We start from the raw sequence: 24,597 nt of genomic DNA, 5'->3' as shown, positions 1-24,597 counted from the left end.
TTTTTGGCCGAATCTCGCCGATGTTGCCGCTAGCTTTCTTGTTGCGCACATTCCTCCACCGGTCAACCTAGCGCGAGCAGCTGTGGTGGGCGGGGCGTGGCCTGTGTTATTTGCATATTATGAATATTTTCATAATCTCACATTTCCTCAATGAGGGAGAGAGAGTGGATGGTGTCAGATGCATTTCAGAGGTTGTGTTCAAACCTTTTTGGGGTAAACAATGTTAAACAAAATATTAGGCACAGCAGATTATTTTGATATACTTTAAAACGGGACTGGAGGGGGTTCTTTAAATATAAATAGATTGTTCTTTCAAGAGTCTTTTCACAGCGATCCAACAACGATGAAGAAACGCAGCGGTGTCAGATCAGCAGTGAATGCAGGAGGCCTGCGGAGAGGCGGCGTGACACTGTGCCAGAGTTAGTCAGAGAAGAGGGGGAGGAGGATGAGGAGATAAAAATAGGTGGAGGGTGGCAGGGGGTGACATGAAATGAGAAAATGGGAAGGAACTTTGTGAGTGTCTATATGTGTGTTTTACAACAAGACAACAGATGATCACTCAAGTGACCCTGTTGGGGCATGAGCACAACCTTGACAACTCAGGAGGGGGAAATGGTTTATTGACCCTCCCGTAGTAAATGCAGACGGCCTGCCCTTGAGCAAGGGTCTTAACAGCGCACATAGTCCACCGAGTTGGAACATCACTCGCTAGCACGTCTCTTAAGGTGTCGGCGAGGGAGGTTCACAAACTGTGTTGTCAAGGTGCGGTTTGACCATTTCTTTGTTTTTGACTTACCGAGCCAGTCTTACCAGTCGAGAAATTAAGAGCCAATTATGCATCGCCAATAAAGCGTTCAAATACACTCTGCCACCCTGAGACCAACCTGCGATCCCACGGAGCAAAGAGACTGTTTGTTTTATTCGAAATTTTCGATTATCCCCTCGCTTCGAGGAGAAGACTGGCCAAAACCGGTGTGTACAACCTGACAGGGAAATTAAATTTGAGCAAGCTGCAGCTCCGTTCTTTAGCCCCAGACGGACGAGTTTAACTGCGCGTTTACGGAACAAAGGGAGCGAGAGAAAATGTTATTGGCAAATGTGGTGCAGGGGGCTAATATGTGGAAAGCGAGTCGAGATTTTTTTTTTTAAAGAGGAAGTTGCAACACACTGTATACTCCAGATCTTAATTTAGAAAAAATGTTTTTGGTGTAGCATCCATCAACTGCAACACGGCACCGTGCAGGCGTTTCCCACGCGACTGCCAGCCGGTGGCATCTATTTGTGTTGATACAGACAGCGGGAACTCTCCGACCCGCCTGCAGGCCGTTATCAACCTGCCGGCTGATTTGTATTCAAGTCAAGGCTGGACTCTTGTGTTTTATATTCACTGACGGCGCCGCGACGTGCGAGACGGCAACGGGAGCGAACAGGGATCTGGTGTCTTGGGGTTTTTTTTTTGTGTGGCGGAGATATGGAGGTGTCAGAGCATGTGTGTGTGTGTGTGTGTGTGACAGAGAACAGATCTAACAGCATGTGTGCGCACACACACAAGGCAGCCAACTGAGAATGTGTTCGTGTGCGTGCGTGCGTGCGTGCGTGCGGGGACAGGGCACAAAAATAATATTTAGACTGATATATTCGTTTATACGTGAGCTTTCTGAACACTTCCTGCTTGTTTGCTGGAGAATGAGGGGGAAAAAAGTCAGTCTCTTCTTTTCTTGCTTTTCTCTGCTCCGGAGACAGCAACATTTTAAAATGAGGCATCTTCAATTTAGATATATTCAATATACGTAGATATTAACACTTATAATCGAAAAAACTAACGTACAAAAGTAATTACTGGATTTTATGTGGAGAAGTAGTTTCCTGAATATGAGGGAGAATTGTGGGGTCAAGCATAGGCCTTGGTGTGTGTGTACACTGGCTCGGCTGTCTGTCTCCAAGATAGTACCGTTACAACACAATGAAGCCTATTCAACAGAATAGTGCTGTGTGTGTGTGTGTGTGTGTGCGCGCGCGTGCGTGCGTGCGTGTGCGTGTGTGTGTGTGCGTGTGTGCGTGTCTGCGTGCCCACTCCCCCTCACATAATCCTCCATAACGCCATTGTTGAATTGTCATTAGTTTGATGTAATACCATCATGGGGAGAATGTGATGACAGACTGGCGTGTGGGCCTGTGAATTATAAGAACTACATGCCTTTATCATGCAACGCGCTGTCGGCGCACTGGAACGTGTTTTATGACGAACGCACTTAAACCTCATCGCTGTTCGATTACAATGCGTAAAATCCCCATTTTCACGTTTTAAAGAAACAATATAGATATGCAAACATGTCCATGTCGAGTGTCTGTAATCCCCCCGTGACAACATGATATACGGTTACATTATTTCCCCTGAGCGTAATATCGCATGTCATAGGTCCAGTAAGAGGCAGGCAACTCGCATGGCAGCATGAGAAATAAGCTTGGAGTCAATACTAAAGTATGAGAGGACAAATGTTCCCGTATCCATTTCAAGACAGATATCTATATCTTGAGAAGGATATAGGTCGTCTTTGTCAATGCATTCACAATGATCATGTGGACATTGTATCTTTGGTTACAAGGTGTGTGAGTGAGGTACATGTGTGTGTGACCTGGACGCGACAATAACACAACAACACAAAAGTCCCGAACACACCTGATCTCTCGCACGACCTTTTCTCTTTTACAACCCCCGCCCTCTCGCCGGGATAATAGCCGCGCGGTCCGGTCGCATCTGTCCACCTCTCCCGCGGACCACCAGGTACCTGTTCGGCCCCCCGGAGGAACTGTGCCTGGTGGGAGTCGGGTGTCTCCTTACATAAAACCTTTTCACAGAACAAGGAGGCAGCAGTGGAGTGAAACGTCCCACTGCTGGGAAGGGGAGGGCGGTGAGGTGTGTGAGGCTCTTCTCGTGAGTGAGGCTTATTGTTTTGCAGGCGACACACACGGGATTGTCTGAAAACAAAACGAGCAAAGATACAAGGCCACCTTCACGTGTTTTGAAACCGGACTACAGGATTCATGGGAAATGTTATTTGCGATATCATTAAATAATAAAAAAATCCGACTTTTGTAACGGCTGGGAAATTTAATGCCAAGTTGTTCTGTCCTGTTATTAACACATGACCCTCATGGAGGCCGTGGAGATGATCTGATCAAATGTGGTGCGAGCGTTGACCCACCAGTCCAACCGGCTGCTCTACACGAGTGTGTGTGTGTGTAATTCATTTAAACAAAGGCCCGTGACTGCTCCGTAACACACACACGCACACACACACACATTAATGATATGCAACTGTGTTGTTAACAAGATTATGCCATGAGGCGTCAGCGAGGTGCAATATAATGAATCACACACACACACACACACACACACACACACACACACACACACACACACACACACACACACACACACACACACACACACACACACACACACACACACACACACACACACACACACACACACACACAGAGGGGAAGCTAATGGTTAGCTAGCTAACTTTAGCTGAAGATGCCTCGACTGAACCGAAGGCTTGTTCGGTGAATGTTTATGGTGAAACAGTGAATTAGTCATGCGTGTCCTCTTTTTGTGACATAACTTTAAAGGCTTCTGCCTTTTCTGTCGGACTGACTATGGTTGTACCGTGCCTATGGTTACATTGGGCCCAGGGTGGCCAGGGGGGGCCCTTAGCAGCCGCTTAGTTCGCTCATGCCTTGTTGCGGCCCTGCGACTGCCCATGGCACAGAAACTCTGAACCCAACCGTAAAAAGAAAACAAAAAAAACAACAACGCAAAACAGATTTTTAAATTTGGTTCTGAGAGCTGATGTTATCTGCGGCGCGCCGCGTCGCCAGGTCACACGGCAATAACAGCGGCGGTGTGTGGGATGGAGTGAGAGAAACTCCTGGTCTTTTTTTAAAATTTCAGCTCAGCTCTGCCTACACGACCTTTATCTTACTGGCACCGAGAGCACATCCCATAATAAAAACCTTCTCACGAGCGGCATGAAGTAGAGACACTGCTGGATTATTATTGAGAACTAGGCCCGGAAGAAAATAAAAATATATAAGAGTCAGAGATTTCCTACAACCCTGTACTTCTGGTGTTTGTCCGTGTATAAAAAGCTTCCTCTCTGCAGGCAGCCCACCGCCCAATCACCTTCCTGCTTCAAACCCGTCCATAAACACCCCCCCCACTGAAGGAAATAAGTTGTGCAACACGCCGCCTGAAGTCTTTACACCGCATTAACTCCTCGACAACGAGATATAAAATAAGCCAAGGGCACCGCGCGAAAAAAGAAACTCGCCTGCAATTTCGAGAAAAAGATGTGGGTGTGTGCGTGTGTGTGTGTGTGTGAGCGTCGAGAGAGATAAATCGCTGAAAGAAGCAGTTGAAGACAAAGCAGGTAACACCAGCGTCAGCAGCCGCTGCTGCTGCGTCTTCTTCTTCCCACCGGCCCCGGGCTTCTCCCGCTTACTGAAGCTGCCTGGTCATTTTTTAAATTTTTTTTATAATGCATGGATACGTGTCCGTGTAAATAAAATCATCACATTCAGATGGACGACACTGACCCAGCGGCTGAGCTTAACACCCCACATCCGTCTTTTCGGACGAGCTAATATACTCAAAATGCTAGGCTCTGAAAACACGTTTGGCATTTTGGCCAATTTGTCATCCGATCAATTATCCGAGGACTCGACCAAAGAAAGGTGGCCACGCAGAATTCCTTTGCCCGTACACATCTATAGTTTTAGTCTGTATATATTTATTGACATATGCAAAGGATTCCCCCCCGGCTCCAGCCGGCTGGTGGGTGGGAGGGTGGGTGGACGGACAGGAGTTCGGGGACACGGTGGTGACTGAACATCGTAAACAGGTGGGAGGGGAATCCGCTGAGATTCCACAGACGGATGGAAACTAAACAAATGTTTCACACAGCGTCATATGTTCCGTCGTGTGACTGGCCACAGTGCAGCGAGCAGCCGGAACGAGGGGCTTTAAGCGGGCGAGCTGAGGTGAAGCAGAGTTTTTTGTGCAGTCTCCTGCGGCAGTGTGTGTGTATTCATGTGTGTGTGTGTGTGTGTGTGCGTATTCGTGTGTGTGTGTGTGTGTGTGTGTGTGCGCGCGCGTATTCGTATTCATGTGTGTGTGTGTGTGTGTGTGTGCGTGTATTCGTGTGTGTGTGTGTGTGTGTGTGTGTGTGTGTGTGTGTGTGTGCGCGCGCTCAGTAGGCACTCGGCCACTTTCCCGGATGAGATTCTCTGCTGCAGGATAATCCTGATGAAAATGTCTTTCCTCTCCCCCGCTCACTCTCTCCATTCATCTATCCGTCCGGCCACAGATAAACATTTGCCCTCCATCCCTGCTCCTCCTCCTCCTCCTGCTGCTCTTCCTCACCCACCTTTGTTCACGTCTCACCTCCCTCACACTCGCACTACCTCTGCACTGACGGACTCCCTCGTTGACGCAAATCTCTCCCAACGGCTCAAAAAGAGAAAGTAATACAGTCAGTGTCATTCTGATAGAAACATGCCGGACAGCAAAGCTGCTTTTTGTCATTTCAAGATGAATCATATTTAACCGTCCCTGACCTCCTCCTCTTCCTCTTCCTCGTCCATTCATCTCTCCAGGTCAATCTTTCTCCGGCACATACTTGAGTGCGTTTTTAAAGTTACATCTCTCTCACGAATCCTCCATCCCTCCCTCCCTCCCACCCTCTCCGTCCGTCCGTCTGGCCAGATATATGCATCCGCTGGTGCTTTCAAGAAAGAAAATGACCCAGTTGTTCTTCACAAAAAGTTGGATTTGACAAGTTCAAGCTCGCCGACACGTCTTCATATTTGATCTCAGTAAAACAATCGTTGCGCCGAGGACTCGCAGGCGGCAATAAAACACAAGCCTGTCCAAAGTTAGTGTTGCACAGAGACGACCTTCGAGCACATTTTTTAAAAAACGGGGGGAAACAACCTGCTTAGTTGTCGGTGGTATCTTCTTCAATGTCACACAGTTTGACCGTAAATTCTCTCAAAGCATCGCCTGGCTTTGGGAAAGCATCTGCAGATAAACTCTTGTTTGCTCAAGTCAACCTTGAGGCGGGGGGGGGGGACGCTACATATCGACTCACTCTTCACTCCCTTCTATTTACAGACTTGTGGAATTGTCCCTCGTGTGTTACGCCTGAGACGTAATACTTTCAAAAGATTTCACTATGACCGCATCTATGTTGCAAATCAGTTTTCATCTCAAATGGTTCGAGTTCTTATCCCGTTTGACCTAAAGTCACACACAGGATATGTAAATAGATGAGACTAGAGCTGCAACAGTTAGTCGATTAATCGACGAGTAATCGCCTACTAAATTAATCTTCAACTGTTTTGATTATCGATTCAAGTAGTTTTTATGAATATGTTCTGTTTTTTTTGGGAAACACAATTGACATCTTTCCCCATTTTATGGACCAAAATAACTAATCAATTGATCGAGAAAATAATGGACAGATTAATCGCGCATGAAAATAATTGTTGGTTGCAGCCCTACAGATGAGACTGGAAGGTCCTGGACATTCTTATGTTGCGTTCAAGCCGAAACGCAAAGCACATGTCAGACTACGCGTCAACACAATGGATAGACTTGAACGTGAATTTTTCCCAGGACGGCACAAAATGAGATTACAATAGTGTGTGTGTGTGTGTGTGTGTGTGTGTGTGTGAGTGTGTGTGTGTGTGTGAATCCAGGTGGCTGAGCTGTTTTTAAATTTGGATGATCACGAGGTTATGAGTTTAAACTTATGTGCACATTTGTCCAGGTAGTGAGAGTGAAGGTGAATTAACTGCAATGCTGCAGGAAAGATGATGAAAAACTAACTTTTCAGCAACATTTTGTCCATTTTTAACTTAAAAACACACCTTGTGCACTATCCAGACACGCAATATTCATCCATTAAGTGTTTCGCTCCGCGCCGCACAAACACAAACCATCTGTGCCAACGCGCAGACTAAACAGACGCCACAAAACATGAGCGTAATCGTCCTTGACCGAGGCCCGACTCGTCTAACCGACACCAGGCTGCCCCCCCCCCCCCTGAACGGGGCAGCGGTGGTATGTTCCAGCACTGTACCCCCCTCCCTCCCCTCTTTTGAAACATGCACATGCCGGGTCGAGCACAGGTCAGCCCCATTTTCAACTCCCTTCAAGGTTAAGGTCTCCTGAGGTCTCCGTAAGCGAGACGCGGCTGTAAGGCGATACTGAGGTGACCAGGAGGCGAGAGGGAAAAATAAGCGTGGGTGAGAGAAAAGCAGGGTAGAGAGAGCGAGAGAGGGACGTCCTCAAGGACAGACAACTTCTATTTTGGCCCGGTGGTGAACTCGGCTTGGCCGTCTGACAACAGCGCGACACAGTGCCTTATTTAGAAAAGAGAGAGAGAGAGGGGGGGAGCCCCCTCCGAACAGCAAAGTGGGGGAAGGGGGGGGGGGGGGGGGGGGGGGGGGAAGAGGAGGGAACGAGTGAGGGGAGGACAAGTTTTGCAACATTGGTTCTTTCACACAGTCGGTCCACTGCGAGACGAACAGCCACGACTGAGCACTGGGGGGGAAAGGGGGAAAGACTACCCAGGGCCCAAGGGGGGGGGGGGCCTCGAAAAGCCTGGAATTAGTGTTTTCAAAGTAATTTGTGTGATAACGTTAGTTAAAAATTGTCTGAATACGTTGGTTGAGGGACTGAACTATGTATTTAAAGGGCCCTCGCACCCCTTACTAAAGGCGCAAAAGGTTTTAGTCCGCCCAATCACGACTCAGCATGAGAATCTGTCATCTGATCTACTGACCAGCGACTTCGTGATGTCTTCTCTTAAGAAGGTAAAGTCTGGGTCCCAGAAGAGAAAAGAGAGAGAAGACAAACACAAACCCTTAATTAATTTCTTTCAAAAAAAAAGGTGAGCTAGCTATTAGCAAACTCCCACCACGACAGCTAGCTTAGCAGCTGCCTAGCTGAGCTCGACACAGCTGCTATTGCTAGCTAGCTAGCTAACTGTAACTTTAACTACCTGAGTACAGTAGGAGTGAGTTGGCTTGTTACTATTAGAACACACAGTATCATAAATTAATCTGCGTCATAGCTGCGGGGGGCCCCACAGAGAGCGCTCATGTAGAGGCCCCAGAATTTGGTGCTACGCCCCTGCAAACAGCGGCATAGTGCTCTCTCTCTCTCTTTCTCTCCCTCTCTCCCTCCCTCCCTCCCTCCCTCCCTCCCTCCACCCGCCCCCACACGTTAAAGCCCGGCCTCCCTCCGTTTGACCTCCCAGGGCAGAGATCCATACTTCCATCATCAGGTCGGCTGCCCTCTCAAGACCCCGCCGGAGAGACAGGCCGTGTTTGTACATGTGATGGGTCTGACGGAGAGAGAGAGAGAGAGACTGTGACCGACTGTTATCGAGCGGTGCTGCTGCTTCATGTGTTGGCACAACAGGGCTCAACACCTCGCCGCTGCTGGAACATCAGGGTTTCCCCGACCATTGAATTGAAGGGGCGCCCCGCCCCTCCAATGGGAGCCCCCGCCCCCCCCTGAAAAGTTAATTAATTAATTATTATATATTTTTTATTATTATTTTGTATTTAACTTTTTTGTATTTTACATATAACGCCAAGCAGAACTCATTGTGGATGAAACGTGATTTGTGGAACCGATCCCTAACCCTGAACCCCCAACCAGTAAACCTAGGGTAAACACTGAACATGCATATAAAAACCAAAAGTCCACCATTTTTTTTTTGTGTGTGTTGACCCGCTGATTTGTAGCGTTTGGGTGCTTTTTAAAAAAAAAAGAATTTATGAGATCCTTGTTAAACTGTTTGTGTCTGAAACGGCTCTGTCAGTGATCTTTTACAGGCCGGGGGAGAAGGTCACAGTAAACACACAGTAAAAACAAAAAAAAGACATGCCGTAAAAGCACACGCCAACGAAGAGCGAGGAGCAAACACCGCGACAGCGCTCCGTCTCGTCTTGTGTGAGAGGCGCAAAAACAACGCGCGATGTTGCGATCACGCCAGATGCGAAAAATCCCCCAACATTGAATAGCAAAAAACGCCTCTACAGTCCTGCCTCTGTAAGTGGGGTCAATCATTTATAAGTATAAATTTCCAATACTTTTGATTTTCAATTTCATCAGTGTTTTCGTTAGATGACAAGTCTATTAATATCTGTGTGCTGTCTGGGTGTAACGCAGCTGCAGAAGGGCCCGACTGCGTCATCAGCCGTCAACACTTCTCCCATCAGCTCGGAGCACCGTCAATCAAAAAAAGTAAAAAATCCAATGACTGATGTTTCCTGGTTTTTGTATAAGTAGGCAGTGCTGCCGTCAAACGTCGGCGCAGAGGAAAAGCGTTGCATCGTCAAGCTTTCCTGCGAACCGAAATCCCAGCAGGGGCGTGTGAGCTCTTCAAAGTAGCACAACCGGAGTGCCACCTTTCATGTGCCGAGCTCGGGGAAACGATATATTTTGGTCTCCGCAGCTTGTCAGGGTGACAGCAGGTTAGGTATAGAACCCATCAAACGCCTCCGACCGACTAATGAGGGGCTCTGAGCGCAGAACCCCACGGCAAGAGGGTTTGGGTGGGGAGGGGAGGTGCAAATAAACCCTTCCTTCTACCTCCATCCTCCTCTGCAGCGTCTTCAGAAAGCAACACGGCATCTGCGGCATGCGTGGGCAGAGGCGTGCCTCTCGATGCAGGTGTGCGTGTTGTACGTGTAAAGCGCAAACTCGAGACGGGTGGGCAGGGGGGAAAAAGAAACGGAATAACGGACTTCGCCGGGAGGAGGTCGAGCGAACGTGATGTGCACGTCGCATGAAATGGATGTGAGGGAGAGATAATGTATTGGGTGTGTCAGATACTCACGGTGTGTGTCTCTCTCTCCCTCCCTCCCTCTCTCCAGGAACAGCGTGAGCACAGCCAGAAGCCTGGCAGCGTGAGTGTCCGTGTGAGTGTCCGTGTGTGTGTGTGTGTGTGTGTGTGTGTGTGTGTGTGTGTGTGTGTGTCTACAGATGCCAGATCAGAAGTGGAACACAGCTTAATTCCCACAGCAGCAGCGTACGTAAACTTGTTTGTGGGGTTAGCGTCACCGCACGCACGCACACACACACACGCGCACACACGCACAGATGCACATGGAGATCGGCTGTACCAGGTCAACACCGAAGAAAAACAACAACAACAACAACAACAACAGGCACATGAGGTGCACAGGAGTCAAAAGAAGAAGAAATGTGGAGAAGAGAAAGCGCTCTAAGACGGATTATTTGATCCCTCCCTCCTTTCACTCTCCACCGGGCTGCGTCTTGTAATTAGTGGAGCGCTCACCAGGGTCCTTCTGTGAAAACATCCCATTGTCCCACCGACTTCCAATGGAATAAAGAGTGTATTAATACCAAAGAAGACCCCCTCCCCACCCGAAGGCAGGAAGTAACCCTATAGCAGCTGGGACAAACATGGCCTCCCCTTCACCGTTCAGCTCCACTCAACCTTTGCTCCAGTTTCTGTGTGGAGGACACGCAGGTGATCTGCACCAGAGCTGCAACAGTTAATCGATTAGTTAACTAAATGAATCGCCAACTATTTCAATAATCGATTCATCTGTTCAAGTAGTAGACAAGTTTGTGTGTCAAAATTCTCTGATTTCAGCTTCTTAAATGTGAAGATCTTCTGGTTTCTTTGCTCCCCTATGACCGTGAACTAAGTATCTTTGGTGTGTGGACAAAACAAAAACATCATCTTGGTGGTTTGGGGAAACAGGATCGACCGTTTATGGGCCAAACAGCTGATCGACTGATCAAGGAAGTAAACGACGATGAAAACAATCGTAATAGTCGCAGCCCCAATCTACAACGACTGTAACTGTGTCCACGATGCAGCGACAGCCAGATGAGGAAACGCAGCCTGGATCCGTTTGTGTTCGTCCACAGCTGCTGTCTCAACACCAGGAGTCTAAATTGAGCAAGGTAAACTAGTTTGTCTCTTTCATGAATCATGAAGCAGGCATCAACATGCAGCCACAGTCAACAACCATTCCTCTGCAACAGTGCAACACATTCCACCATGGGTTGTTTTGCTGACTTTTGTCTATTCTAGCTAGCGATTGATTTAATCACGGAGCGTCGCCAGCATTACCCTGCCTTGCGCCGGCACCCGCCCCAATCATCCCTGCAAAGAAACCGGTTCCCTCTTCCCTGCACTGCTTGGCCCAACCCAACAGCCGCCCGCAACAACAACGTCAACGATCATCAGGACAGGTGGAAAAGCGTTTACGACGAGACGTATGAGAGCCATCTGGTGATCAGCGGTCGCCGCTTTGACAAAATTAAGTGACGTTAAGCGTTTTGGAATGTCCCCTTGTGTGGGTACGGGTTACAAATTACCCCCCCCCCCCACCTTAAGCGGAACCTAGGGGGGCTCCGTATTTCTAATTTATATCGTCCAAAAATAATTACTATGGTTATAAATACATTCGTATTTTCCGGTCCTCATCGTGGAAGAAAGATTGACCTTGTTGCGTTTTAGTGGGTTATTTGCGTTTGGATTATTTCATAAAAATTAAAACTCTGCCCCATTTCCAACAAATACGTTTTTGCATAAAAGTCATTGATTCCCAGGTAGCCTCCTTAATTTGACAGATGAATGTACTTTGGCTATGCAAACATGTTTTTTTCTGCTCTTGGCTGCACACACACACACACACACTGCAGGATATCAGATGTCTGCATCCATCTACTTATCACAACAAGCTTGGTTTGCAGTCATTTTCTGCAGACGTTCCTATTCTCACTTCTTGCAAAATGCAATATGTTTGACTAGCCTCCATTTTTATTTTTCATTTTAAATCCCAGTGTTTTCACCTCCTGAAACCAACGTTACAGAGGTAACAGCAGCCCAAGATTGAAATCACTGTGCTTTGATTTGACGAAGAAGGGTAACTCACACACAGCTACGACTGATTTGGTATATGAAATATAAATATATGTTTGAGGGGAAAAGTTGACAAAACCAGATTGCTGCGGAAGACGAAGAGGCTGCTGATCTCTGCCGTACCCAGATCACCACCTTTTGCAAATATTTACCAACAAGTCTTTTCACCAGCGGAGCCATTTGTCTCGGCCTCTACGACACGAGTCACGAGCGGCGGAGAGAGGGAGGAACGCGGTGACAGAGCTGAGAGAGAGAGGCTGCAGTTTGAGGAAATACCCCGGTGTCAAGCTGCATGCGATGAGATAAGAGTGGTATGAATTCTTGTTATCAATGAATACTGTGACCAGATAATTGCTGACTTGCGGTGAGACGCTGTGAGGAACTGCAAACACTGCAAACTGGAAAATCTGCATTTCTTCTGCATTCTCAAAACTCAAAACAGGACCGAACCGGGTAGTAAGTTTGAGGACATCACCAGGGGTGCAGCATCAAATTCCGGGCCCTGTGCGTGAGCGGCCTCTGTGGGCCCCCTGCAGCTATGATGCTGGGTTTTTTAACTACCGGTAGATGAGGAAAAGAAAGAATAAAAACAGACAGCTGTCAAACAAATTGTGTAATGCTGTATCCAACATCCTTAAAAGGATCGTTTGACATTTTGGAAACTACTTATTTGCCTTCTTGTAGTGAGTTGGATGAGAAGACTGACGCTCGTATCTGTGCAGAGAAGAGAAAAACTGAAGAGTGAGATGAATTGAGTATTATAACAGCGGGGGTGGGGGTTACCAGAATATTTCTCGTCTTGGACTCCAGGACTCTGATATAACTCCACATGACACAGAATTATTACCGTTCCACATTTTGTTTATGGATTCATCAATCACACACAAATATAATGTGTTTAATTATTTAGATTCAGCGACGCCGGTATAGGTGAAATTTATCACCTTTAGACAGAGCCGGGGCAAGAACGGTCCCCCTTGTTTACAGTCTTTTGATGAGCTGAAATAAACTTGCTAAGCAGACATTAGCGGCGTGCTACACATTATACTCATGGCATCTCGTCTTGTTGTCGTCTCCCTTTTTCAAAAGATGCCTTTGCAACAAGAGATAAATGTATCATGTGCCGTTATGCAAATAAAAGCGAAAAATTGAAAGGGAAACAGAGCAGTTGAGGGACGGGGACGGCGATATATCGTCCCAGAAATGATCACGATAAACAATATTATCGTGTTTATAGATCGCGATGATAAATTGAGCTTGCCTATTGGTCGTTGCACGTGCAGGTCCTACGCGATTTCTGTTGCTGCCGAGAGAAATGTTACGCAAAGTATACGTTCACCTCTCTTAAAGTTCATTGCCGCTGGTTTGAGTAACACACAACGTACATATGACGGTGTGAAAGTCCCCGTGTGACGTTCTAAACCCGCCAAACATCCCATTTTCATTATGTGCTCTCCTCTAAATCCCCCTTGGGATTTTTCAACAATTACCATCTATTAGAAATCTGCGTTCCATCCTAAGGGAAGAGTTGCGGCCACGTCCCACGATAAGAGATCGCAACGTGCTCGGTTGTACACTCTTCTTCGTCGTGGCGGTTGGCAACCACAACAGGCGCCTTATCAGCAACTTCTACTCCTGAGTTTTCCCTTTTCCTACGATGTTCACTTTAGTCTGCGACGACAACGGACCCTTAACCCCATTGAAGTTAAACGCAGCAAGTGTAAAAATCAAAGAGAACACGAGATGTTTCGTCGTTGGCCGCCATCTTTGAGATTCCAGGAGACGTGGACCGATGAACGAGCTCGTTCTTATCGTGTCGTCGGGCTCGGACGTTACCCGAAGAGATGGATGGCGCTCATCGGCGACGCCTTGCTCGAACACATCGGCGCCTGGGAGCTGTGGCCAGGTGCAAGCTCCAGTCGGCCGCTGTTGCACCGCAGAGCCACTCTAACGGGAGTTATTGCTGATTAATTGCCCCGACTCGAAGGCAGCATGTCGAGGGAAAAACACAGAGGCTTGTGATTACAATCCGCAGCCACAGGTTTTTTTTTCCGCTCCCAGTGTGTTTCTTCCACAGACACAATGTTAATCTGTTTCTCTACAGCCTCCAGGCGGCCATCGTCCCCCCCCTCGTTCATTTGCACTTAACTGCCCTCTTCAGTGATCAGCTTACTCAAGCTCTTGTGTACTCAGACCCGGATCAATACCTGACCCCCCGACAAACAGCAGTGGGCCCAAGCGGGGCCCGTTCTCGTGGGAAATTAGAAATGGATTCGGTACAGGCGATGGTGTTGGGTTTGGGTTTTGACTACGGATGGAGAGATGAAAATGGGTTTCGTCAGCAAGGCTCGCAGTCGAAGACAATCGCCCGGGGGTGGGGGGGGGGGGGCTCTGTGATTCAGACGCAAAGTGGGGTGACGACGTGTAGCCGGGGCTCTCCTCCGGGGCTGTTACATGGAGCACGCTGCATGGCTACGAGGCTCAACGTCAGTATAGGTGTTTGGGGCTGACGGGTGTGAAAACCAAGACTGTAGTAGGACGTGTCAACAAAATCCCGGCACCGTTGGTACAAACATTAAAATCCACCGGGCTGCTCGAAAAAACCTGTCCACCATCTAGGAAACTCGAGAGACGAAACCGTTTCTCCAATGTGGAGTGGAGCTTGGGCCTCGAGTGCCGTGCCGACCAGGTCAAATGTCCTGACCCCAACGAGACACTATGACATCGTACTGAAAAGCATAAACTGGAATCCTCCATGTATCTCCGCCTCACCGGAAGCGAAAGGCCATCTGTTCGTTTCCATACGCATCTGCTTTGAAAGGCAACTTCATCAAACACACACACACACACACACACACACACCCTTACGTTGCAGTTTCATACTGTAGGGGGCAAACTGCAAGGGTCCTCACGTCACAAGCCCCCCTCCCCTCCCCTCCCCTAACCTTCACATCCCGGAATCGAAGATGAAAAACAAAACAACAGAGCATCTCCTCTTACCCATCGGTGCCTGTGTCCGATGTCTCAGAGGTTCATGGTTGGATGAGGGCTCCCGCCGATCCGATCCGAGTTCTGCTGAAGGAGCACCGCTATGCCATCGCATCGGTGATGCTGGAGACTCGGTAATAACCGGGGGGGGTGTCTCTCTCTCGTTACTCTACAGTCATCTCGTGTAGCGTAGTCCTCCACTCCCCCCTCAACCCGCCCCCCTGCCCGCCGCCGCTTCTATCCGCCGGATCAGATGCGCCGTGCTCGATCGTCCCGAGAGCTGGACGCTGCACACGGTGGATCCCGTCGGCTCGGCTCGGCTCGGCTCGGCTTCCCTCTCTCTCTCTCTCTCTCTCTCCCTCCGAGGTTTATTCTACGAAACACCGAGCAAGAGGCTTCGTCCGGCAGAAAAGAGGAGATTCGCCTAAAAAACACGGTGCGCAAAGAGGCGAAGAGAAACACGAGCGACTAACGGCGCAGAGGAGGATGGAGATGGAGAGATGAGGAGGGACGCGGGGGGTGCTGGTGGGGGGGTGGTGTCCGTCGTCCTATTCGCCGTTTTCTGTCGTGTTTACGAGCCGCTGTCTTCTCTCTCTCTCCCTCCCTCTCCCTCTCTCTCTCTCTCTTCTCGTGATGCGTCTCTCTCTCTCTCTTCCGTCCGCCGCGCTCTGGTGCCGGTGTGACGCCTTTTCCGTTCTCTCTCTCTCTCTCTCTCTCTCTCTCTCTCATTTTTTTTCACTTCTTTCTCATCATCTCCCTTGTCGAGTGTGTATGTGTGTGTGTGTGTGTGTGTAGGGGGGGGGGGGGGGGCTGGTGGGAGGAGCCCCGTGAGAAGGGAGCTCCTCCCCGTTATGTGTTGCTTATCAGCGATGGACGATGGGGGCGCCCATCGGGGGGGGGGGGGGGGGGGGGGGGGCTCAGATCTACTCTAACCCCCCCCCCAAAAAATGTATCCAACCCCATGCGAGTTCTGCACAAGTGAAAAACACGTGTGTGTGTGTGTGTGTGTGTGTGTGTGTGTGTGTGTGTGACCACAGCGGAGCCCCCGTCAGGCTGTAATGCTCACTGCATACTGGGGGTGGTGGGGGGGGTGGTGGGGGGATGTTGAAGAGACAAGTGCTACTTGGATGTTGTACTTGAAAGGATGTGACGTTTGTTAACCTGGGGGTGGCGCCAGAGAGCACCATATACGGTTGTAACTTTTATATTAAAGGGGCAGTTAGTGATTTTAATCCAATACACTTTTTTGGGGGGGGGGGTAAAATTCAGCGAATATTTTCTCACGGTCCATCAACTGTTGGTTATGACAGCGTCTTAGCGCCACTGTACGAAAGGAAAAGGAGAAAGAAAAAAATAAGAAACCATCCGCAGGTTTCCGAGATTAAAGTCGTAAATTTACGAGAAAGAAACATATATTATATTCTCTGAGATTAAAAATTGCAAATTTATGAGAGAAAAATGTGGAAAAATAGCGTTTTGTTTTTCAAGGAACAACATCGCGTCAGGATCATCACAGACGTCTGCAGTGGACGACCTGATCAAGTAAGACTTTGCAACAAGGAAATACTATTATAAGCATCCGGACGTCTGTGGTGATCCTGAAGCGTTCTCGTAAATTTGCGACTTTTTTCCTCATAAATTTAACCAATTTAATCTCAGAGAACATCAGAGTTTCATATAAAATTTGACAGGTTCGATTCTGTCACGTTAAGGTAACAGCTGAGGAGCGAAGTGGACTGCAAGCCAACAGCCAAGGTGGTGGCTGTGTGAGGCAGCGATGCTCTGACCACAATGCTAACAGGTGAAGTTAGCATGCTAGAAATGAAGCTAACACGCTTAGCGTGTTTAGTGTACCGTTTATCGTGAGCACCGTCTTAGTTTAGAACCCTAGCATGCTAGCATGAATGCTACTATTAGCCCATCAAGTCTAAACACAAAATCCCGCAATTCAACTGTTCCTTTAAAGCCCCAGTATGTCATTTTTTTTAAATTTTCTGGCAGCATCTGGTGGTACTGGCTTCTCAAACTTGTTTAGACCACTTGCACTGTCGACCGACAGGGGACACTTTATGGTGGCGCAGCGCCGATTCCGTTCCCGGTTTCCGCCAGCGGGGAAAATTCTACGCGAATGCGATGTATTCTGGACCGTTTGGTGCAACAACCGTATTCAACACGACGTAGCAAACATGGCGACTCACACGGAGGTCGGGTCCACCTCATGGAACTATATTTAACTCATTCAAAGTTGAAACATCGTGATTAAACATATATGAACACATAGTTATGGACTATATATTCAATTTATGTGGGCAAGTTCTTCTAAATATTACACACTGTAGCTTTAAATTAAGTTTTGTATCAAAGGGGTGGACCGACCGACCTCCATTGCCACCCCAAGAGCCATATGACTATCATTGCCATTGCAAAGAAAAAAAAATCAAAATCTGAACTAACAGAAAGCTATAAAAAAAAATAACACAATTATTGGAATACTGTAGGTTGAGTTTTTGCTCACAGCTTCATCTTGCAGCCGGATCATTTCAGAAGGCCTCTGGGGCTCCGGTGCAATGAGCCTGGGAAGTTTAACCAGCCTCTGACAAGTTCCTGCAGACAAAGTTGTCCCGTGTAATGTTTGTTGTAATTGGTGCTTTAGTACTGATGCTACGGCCACTGGTTTGTTGAACATCGAAAGCCCCTTGCGAGGCCCTGTTACGCTAGTGAGCGCTTGCGTAAATAAATTTGACCCCTTTTCGTTTACCATCTTTAATTCAGTGGAATAACACAGCGGGTGATTAATTAAGATTGGATTTGACCTGCTGTCTTTTTATGGCACACATTTGTGTAGTCTAATAGTCCAATTTATAGTCTGATAAAAGAAGCTTTAAAACTAATTATTACAGGATTGTGGGTTGGGGGGTTTCTTGGCACATGTGGCCGTGACTGTTTCAGGCTTAGTTTCAGGTTACAGCTAGGTCACTCTTTCTCAGATTCAGGCCCGGAGGGAGACGTTGGTGAAAAAGAAGTTCAGTTGATACTGTTCCCACGTTCAATGGGCCCGTGACCGAGTTACTTTTTCACAGCAGCGATCAACGCAGTAATTCAGTGAAATTGAAACGCCTCGGCTTGTTACAGTTTACAATAAATCCAGCCGCATACATGGCCTCCGGGAGTGTAACATCCTTCATATCTCATGTCAGCCCGGGATGTTTGAGTTCACCCCCTCCCCTTTGTTCTCCCTCGGAGAGGTCAGCAGCCATCGGAGGGAGGCTCAGAGACCCACAACACACTCTGCTTCTGCCATCTTTTTTATTATCAAATATTGATATCAGCCTGTCAGCGTCATCGAATGGGCGCAGAGGTGGGGCTGTTTTTTTTATTATCCCTGACAGCAGGAGACTGTCTCATAAAGCAGGGTTATGAAGTTAGATTTAGTAATACTTGGTGCCCCATCAAACCTTGAACATGGTTTGAAGTAAAAAATAAAATAAAAAAAAAGACTCCCCCAGGTTTTGCCTTCTCAGTCCCCCGGAACATTTTTCAGAACATTGGATCGTTCGCACATTTCCAGTCAGCCACGAAAACACATTTTGAAGTAGAGGAGAAATGGCCCTCCCAACAAATTTTTTTTTAACGCAGTATGACACATCAGTTTTGAACTAACAGGCTTTAACTTTGAGGCTCTTCTGTGGTTGAGCTTCATTTTTTAAAATCATATTTGGTATCAGACAGTGATGGCAACAGCATATCAAACTGGTTGATACGTGCCAGAAATGACAGTGAAGTGTAAATGCAAACAAGAGAAACAGTTATACAATATGTAATCAAACATTTATAAGAACACCGTCACAGAGCAGCCAACTTCTGTCTCGAAAAATGCTCAAAAGCCGTACGAATTCTGGGAGCTCATTTAAATTTGCTCTCTCCAGAATACGTTCTGGATCCTCCTCCATCGGGAAGTGATTTCCCTCTGGCAGTAAACTCGCCGGTCCAATCACAACCGATTATCTGATAATGGGCGGGGTTTATGCCACGACGCCAACTAAGATGGCCGCCGCTGACGCTCGAGCATTTGACTTGAAGTACCCCATATTTTCAAATTTCTCCCACAAAGACAGCAACGCTCGTCCACAGACATGGTGGAATCATCATCATAGACGTCTCCTCTGTGTACATCGCCGAACAGACGTCACATGACTCGTCTGCGTCCGTCGGTAACGCCTCTTGGAAATCGAAAATGAGCCGAGAGGTCCCAGACTAATACGTGTTTGAGTAAAAGTCTGAGTTTGAGAGAAAATGGAAAATGCTGCCGCAGACTTAACGTAGAGAGAGAGAGAAAGAGAGAGAGACCTCCAAACGCAGAAAGTTAAAATATTCGGGAAAGGAGCCTTCTCAGATGACACTGGAGATATGAGGCCCGTGCAGCACTTTGATCCGAGTCCAGACGAACTGAACCCGTCGGCTACACGCTTCACCTCCGCGACCCATCGAGCCCCCCCGCCCTAGATAAAATTCCGCATGCTGGAGATGGATCGCCGGACCTGAATTGCAGACGAGGTCACGGCGGCGAGGAAGTGAATGTGTGTTGATAAGGGGCCAAATTATCTGTGGCGCTGTTCCTGCCTGGAGAGGGAGCCGACACATGGACTGTTGGAATCTGAGATTTTTTCAGCGTTAGATGAGAATGCAGCTTGACTGGCTTTGCCTAACGTAAAAAAAAAAAAAAAGATCCACCTAACAGCATCTCAAGAAAGCGATGCGAGATGTTTTATTTTTTTTTTTTTTACACTTGACAGATCCAGATTCAGTGTGAAGCAACTCCAGCTTCACAAGTGTGATATCGTTCTTCTCATCCAACTTCGTGGAAGCGTGGAACTATACAAAATATCAGAATACCTTTTTGTTTTTCTGTGGAATTTCTGGAATTGCTTAGCAAGTCTCTAAACAACTTGCTGGTGATGCAAGTTTAGAAAAACTTGCTAAATACCAAAACAATGCACCTACGACTTCCTGCATTTGCAAGCTGCAACTGTCTAACATCAGTGTATCTTGAAAAATATTTAACCTGTACGACATTTTCCTACATGGAGACATTTTCTTTCAGCCCACCGCTCACACAAATCCACGATGCAACCCGAGTTCATTACACCTGTCGAAATTGGTAAAAAAAAAAAAAAAAGGCCCGTCCAAAAACAAACCCAAAACAAATTGAGTGCATGCTCTTAAACCCCTTCAAGAGCACATGCAAGTAACACTCTGAAGTTTTAATTCCCCAACTTACACATTCATTAATGAACCAAGTTTGGACACACCTCACCTGAGAACATACAGTATATTTGGAATCAAATGCCTGCAGACTGAATGTAGGTGGGACCTATTGGCTGGAAAACACAACGAGACCCCAGCTCACCTATAGTCCCAGTCCCAACTTTTACAAGAATGCCACAGGGAGTGAACACTCCAATGATCTACAGACACTGCCTGATCAAATTGCTCACAATGACGACTCACAGTGCCAAAGACACACAGAGCTCTCCTCCTCCACACTGATATTCCAGTTTGTGAGTCATGTGGGTGATAAAGAGTCTTTTTGCATTTACCTCGGACTTTGCCTCCTGCCCATGGGGGGTTTTTCCTCCTGCGCTGCGTAGATTTACTGCCCGACCGAACGGAGTGGCTCCTCGTCGTCCTGTCTCCGTCCGGGGATGAATTCGTGCTCCCCAGGTGACGCCGATGAGCTGTGTCATCAGAGATGAGGAGAATCAGGTTGTGTGAGTTTGGGCAGAGCAAACCTTTCCCCCCAGCCCACCCCCACCCCCAGGCATGTCCTTCGCTCGCACACTACAATAGAGTGTATTTAAAACATTGTCGGTGATAATTAATACAGAATGTGCAACTTCAATGTGTGACTTCATGGAAAACCCAGCGACCAAGTCTCAAATTATTATTTACTATTTATATTTTTTATATTTATTATAAAAAAATATACATTTCCTACATATCTGTTGCTCTCCACTATATCTTATCTCATCTTGTTCTGAGAATGGAAGCATTGAAAGTGTACGGAAGAGTATTAGGGCCAGGCATACGGGAAAAAAAAAAAAACAGTGGGAAGATTTAGAATAACGTCAAAATGTCGAGGATAAAGTCGAAAGAATTGTGACCCGGAAGCACTTTTCAGCAGCACCAAAGCGACCGGATGTGGCCGTTTCGTTAGCCAGTTTTCTAAGCTAATGCCAGCCGCCGGCTGAGTGAATTGTGAGACGTGTGCAGTTCGGCCGGGCCGATTTGCCGACTTCTGACTTTTTCCATTTCGGTGGCGCCCGTCGTCTCCAAGTGGCGCCTCAGCTCGTTCGGCCTCGTAACCGCCTGGAGCTAATATTTTGAGGTACGCGACACACTGTGGTCCTCTCTTCATCAGCGCATGAATGACGTGGCGGCAGCTGAAAAATGAGTGATATGAATATAGTGCAGGTGGGTAAGGCGGGTGGTGGTTTTAATCACATTTGCCCAAACAAAGAAAATATCAGTGTACTGTACAACTTGTACAGAAAACTCCCTTTCGCAAAGGATCTAAGGGCTATGCAAAGAATTTCATCTGGTTGGACCTGACCCCAAACCGGCTTTCTGGAATACACCCCAGGGGACACTGAATACACCCCCAGGGGACACTGACGTCTGATGACATGTGTCATCAGACGTCAGTGTTATTTGTCATTAGAGGTGAGGGGAATAAGGTATGTTTGCTGAAATAAACAGCCACATCATCACTTTATATGATTGATGATGTTAAAACAGCCACGTGCAGATAAAAGGTCATTCATTTCGTTTCTAGTTTTCCAGATGGGCATAATGGAAAGGAATGCTCCTCAAGAACAATTTCAACATACGCATCACCCTCAACACGCACGATGCAATTTCACACCTGTTTCCGGTCACTCCACATTTGCTTGAGAAGAGAGAAAAAAAAAAAATACCAGTTACTTTAAAGATCAAGCTTGGACGCATGAAACGTGATTGGTTTCTGGAATATAACAATGCACTTAAACTCTTCAAATGAAGAAAAAAGACAAGCTTTACTTTAAGATGCAGTGGGAAATGCTGCATGTACAGGGAGGCATCAGCAAAAGAAACACTGGCTAATAAGAAGCTCTTGTTGTTTGTTTGCTTGGTATTACTTTTGTTCTTCTGCAGGATCTTCACTTTGCTTTTTTTTTCTTTGTTCCAGGGATCTGTATTTCTGACGGGCTGTCCTGGAACTCCCGACTGGCCAGAACATGTTTTCAGTGACTAAACCCACTGGCATGGAAAAAAACAAAACCAGAGCAGGACAAAGACTCAGCAATGGAAAGTCATGAGCTGATAATGTGACCACACGATCAGTCTCTGCATGTTCACTGGCTTTCCTCTTTCGGCTTTAACGACCCTTTCAACACAGTCACAGCGACAATGTGTTGTTTACCAGTTCACCGCATACGTCCTCCCACACCTTTTGTCAACAACATGTCGACAAAGGAAATCAACAGTTCTTGCACAGAAACACACAAATTGGGGGAAATACACTTATTATTGCTGGGGGAGTTGAAAATTTTCAATTTCCACTTTTAATGTCCACACGTATACAAAATATTTAGATTCACCTTCGCAAAAACACTGGAGAAACAGCAAGATACCGGGCTTTTGGGGCTGAAACCGATTCTGAATTTAGAGTTTTAAAAATTCTGCTATAATTCTGATATACAGTATATATATATATATATATATATATATATATATATATATATATATACTGTATATCAGAGGTTTAAGCCAATTAGGGTTTTACAACAGTGTGTAATTTAGGGGAATGAAATGAACTGACTGGTAACTGCAACAGTGAGGTTCTGGAAGTCAAAAAATCCCATTCATGTTCTCCATTGACATTTTGATTATTAGCCATAATGTCGTAACCATGTCGAGTCACCACGAGCTACAAGGTTGTGAAACGATGGTGTATGAACCCGCAGAAGCCACGAGTCCGCACGAAATCAACCTGTTTTAACATAAAACATGTTTTATTCGCAATGTCATTGAAAGGTACTACACTACCCACAATCTTAATAGTGTAACATCGACATCTACGATTGGTGGGGCTCACTGTTAACATGGAAACGCTTACTACAGCCGCGAACTTCATGTCTGCTAGTGATGCTGCGTTCAATTGTACTCGTAACTCAGAGCTTGGGCGTCTTCTCGGGTCGAGAAGATGTAATGGAACTAGGTGTTTGCCACCTTCTATGCATAAAAATCATAAAGGACGCCCATGCTCCTCGGTGGCCACGACCAACACGGGTCCGAGGGGTGGGGCGCCAGTGGTAGTCAATCTTAATTTTAAATATTCAAGAAAACATTTAGATTCATACTTGTATAGTTTGAAGTGCTTTGCTAATAAAAACACTAATAATATATATCGGCCATTTTCGTTCAAGATAACAGTTCAAATTTCTCAGATTTCAGCTTCTTAAATGTGAATATTTTCTGGTTTCTTTGCTCCTCTGTGACAATAAACAGAATATATTTGGTGTGTGGAAAAAACTTAACATCATCTTGGTGTGTTGGGAAACACAATCTTAATTTTCACAATTTCATGACATTTTATGGACCAAACAACTACTGGATTAATCGAGAAAATAATTGACAGATTAATCGATTATGAAAATAATGGCTATTTGCAACCCTTAGTCAGAGCTTGTAGGGGGGTCCGGGGGCAAGCTCCCTTGGAAGAAACTTTTGTACATTTCAAAGTTAAATCCAACAATCTGGTGAACTTTGACATACATTTAGGAGGCTAGATATATAAGAACTTTATACTGTACTAGTAAACAATTGTGCGCTGTGTGTACTTCCGGAACCTGAGCTGTTGGGTTCATAAAAAAAAAAAGTGAGTTATAATAAAAACATCTTTGTTGTCCCACTGATGAACACACTCACCCAAAGCAGACAGCGCAACATCTCGTCAAGATATTTGCTAAATGGAAATTCTCAGCTACTTCTGTAATGAAGGAGAAAAACTTGGTGGTGGAGGAGGCCTGGACCCCCCCCCCCCAACACACACACACACACACTTCTTCATTCCAGAAAACAGATCAACCTGAGTGGGAGAAATCAACGAGGCAGGTAGTGGGAAAGTTGTTCACTGGAAAGTTTCATCAGAAAAATACTGGCACACGGTTCTGAAATACATCAAAAAGTAATATCCAGCATGGGGGGGGGGGGGGGGGGGATAAGACGGTGAACTTTAAGTTTAACGTTTCATCTCTTCTTTGCTTTGGTGGTTCTGACATCGTGGTGCTGACACACGGGACAGGAAACACAAAAGAGTGACGGCTCAGTTTCGACTTTGACGGATGAGTTCATTTGCTCCAACGATCACACCGCTCCTCCCTCACCCACCGCACAATGATATGTTTTTTTATACTTGACTGCGTCATGAACACAATCTGCTGGTGCTCACATCCATCACAACCATGTCGCTGCTCTTCCTTGTCATGTTGAAAGAGCAGATCGTGCCTCGTCGTGGAGGACTCGGAATCTTAGCCACGCTAAACTTGAGCCCTCTGGATCGGAACAGCTTCGTCATAGGGAAGCT

General features: G+C 46.8%; 1 protein-coding gene across 2 annotated transcripts in view; it reads right to left on the bottom strand.

Moving 5' to 3' along the window:
* Window positions 1-20,708, bottom strand: part of mgat3b (beta-1,4-mannosyl-glycoprotein 4-beta-N-acetylglucosaminyltransferase b) — a 54,378-nt gene extending 33,670 nt beyond the window's left edge. Inside the window, exon 1 of one of the 2 annotated variants that reach the window (XM_047333614.1) lies at window positions 20,570-20,708. In XM_047333614.1, the coding sequence (XP_047189570.1) occupies window positions 20,570-20,592 (23 nt within the window). In that variant the 5' untranslated portion in view covers window positions 20,593-20,708. Of the gene's footprint in view, window positions 1-14,984; window positions 15,660-20,569 lie in introns of those variants that run through there. The other variant, XM_047333615.1, reaches the window with a different exon arrangement.
* Between the last annotated feature and the right edge of the window lie 3,889 nt (window positions 20,709-24,597).

Source organism: Scophthalmus maximus, chromosome 8 (genome assembly GCF_022379125.1).
Source record: "Scophthalmus maximus strain ysfricsl-2021 chromosome 8, ASM2237912v1, whole genome shotgun sequence".
In the NCBI taxonomy this organism is placed as follows: Eukaryota; Metazoa; Chordata; class Actinopteri; order Pleuronectiformes; family Scophthalmidae; genus Scophthalmus; species Scophthalmus maximus.
The sequence above is the reverse complement of the archived record's forward strand: the minus strand, read 5'-3'. Positions and strand labels throughout refer to the sequence as shown.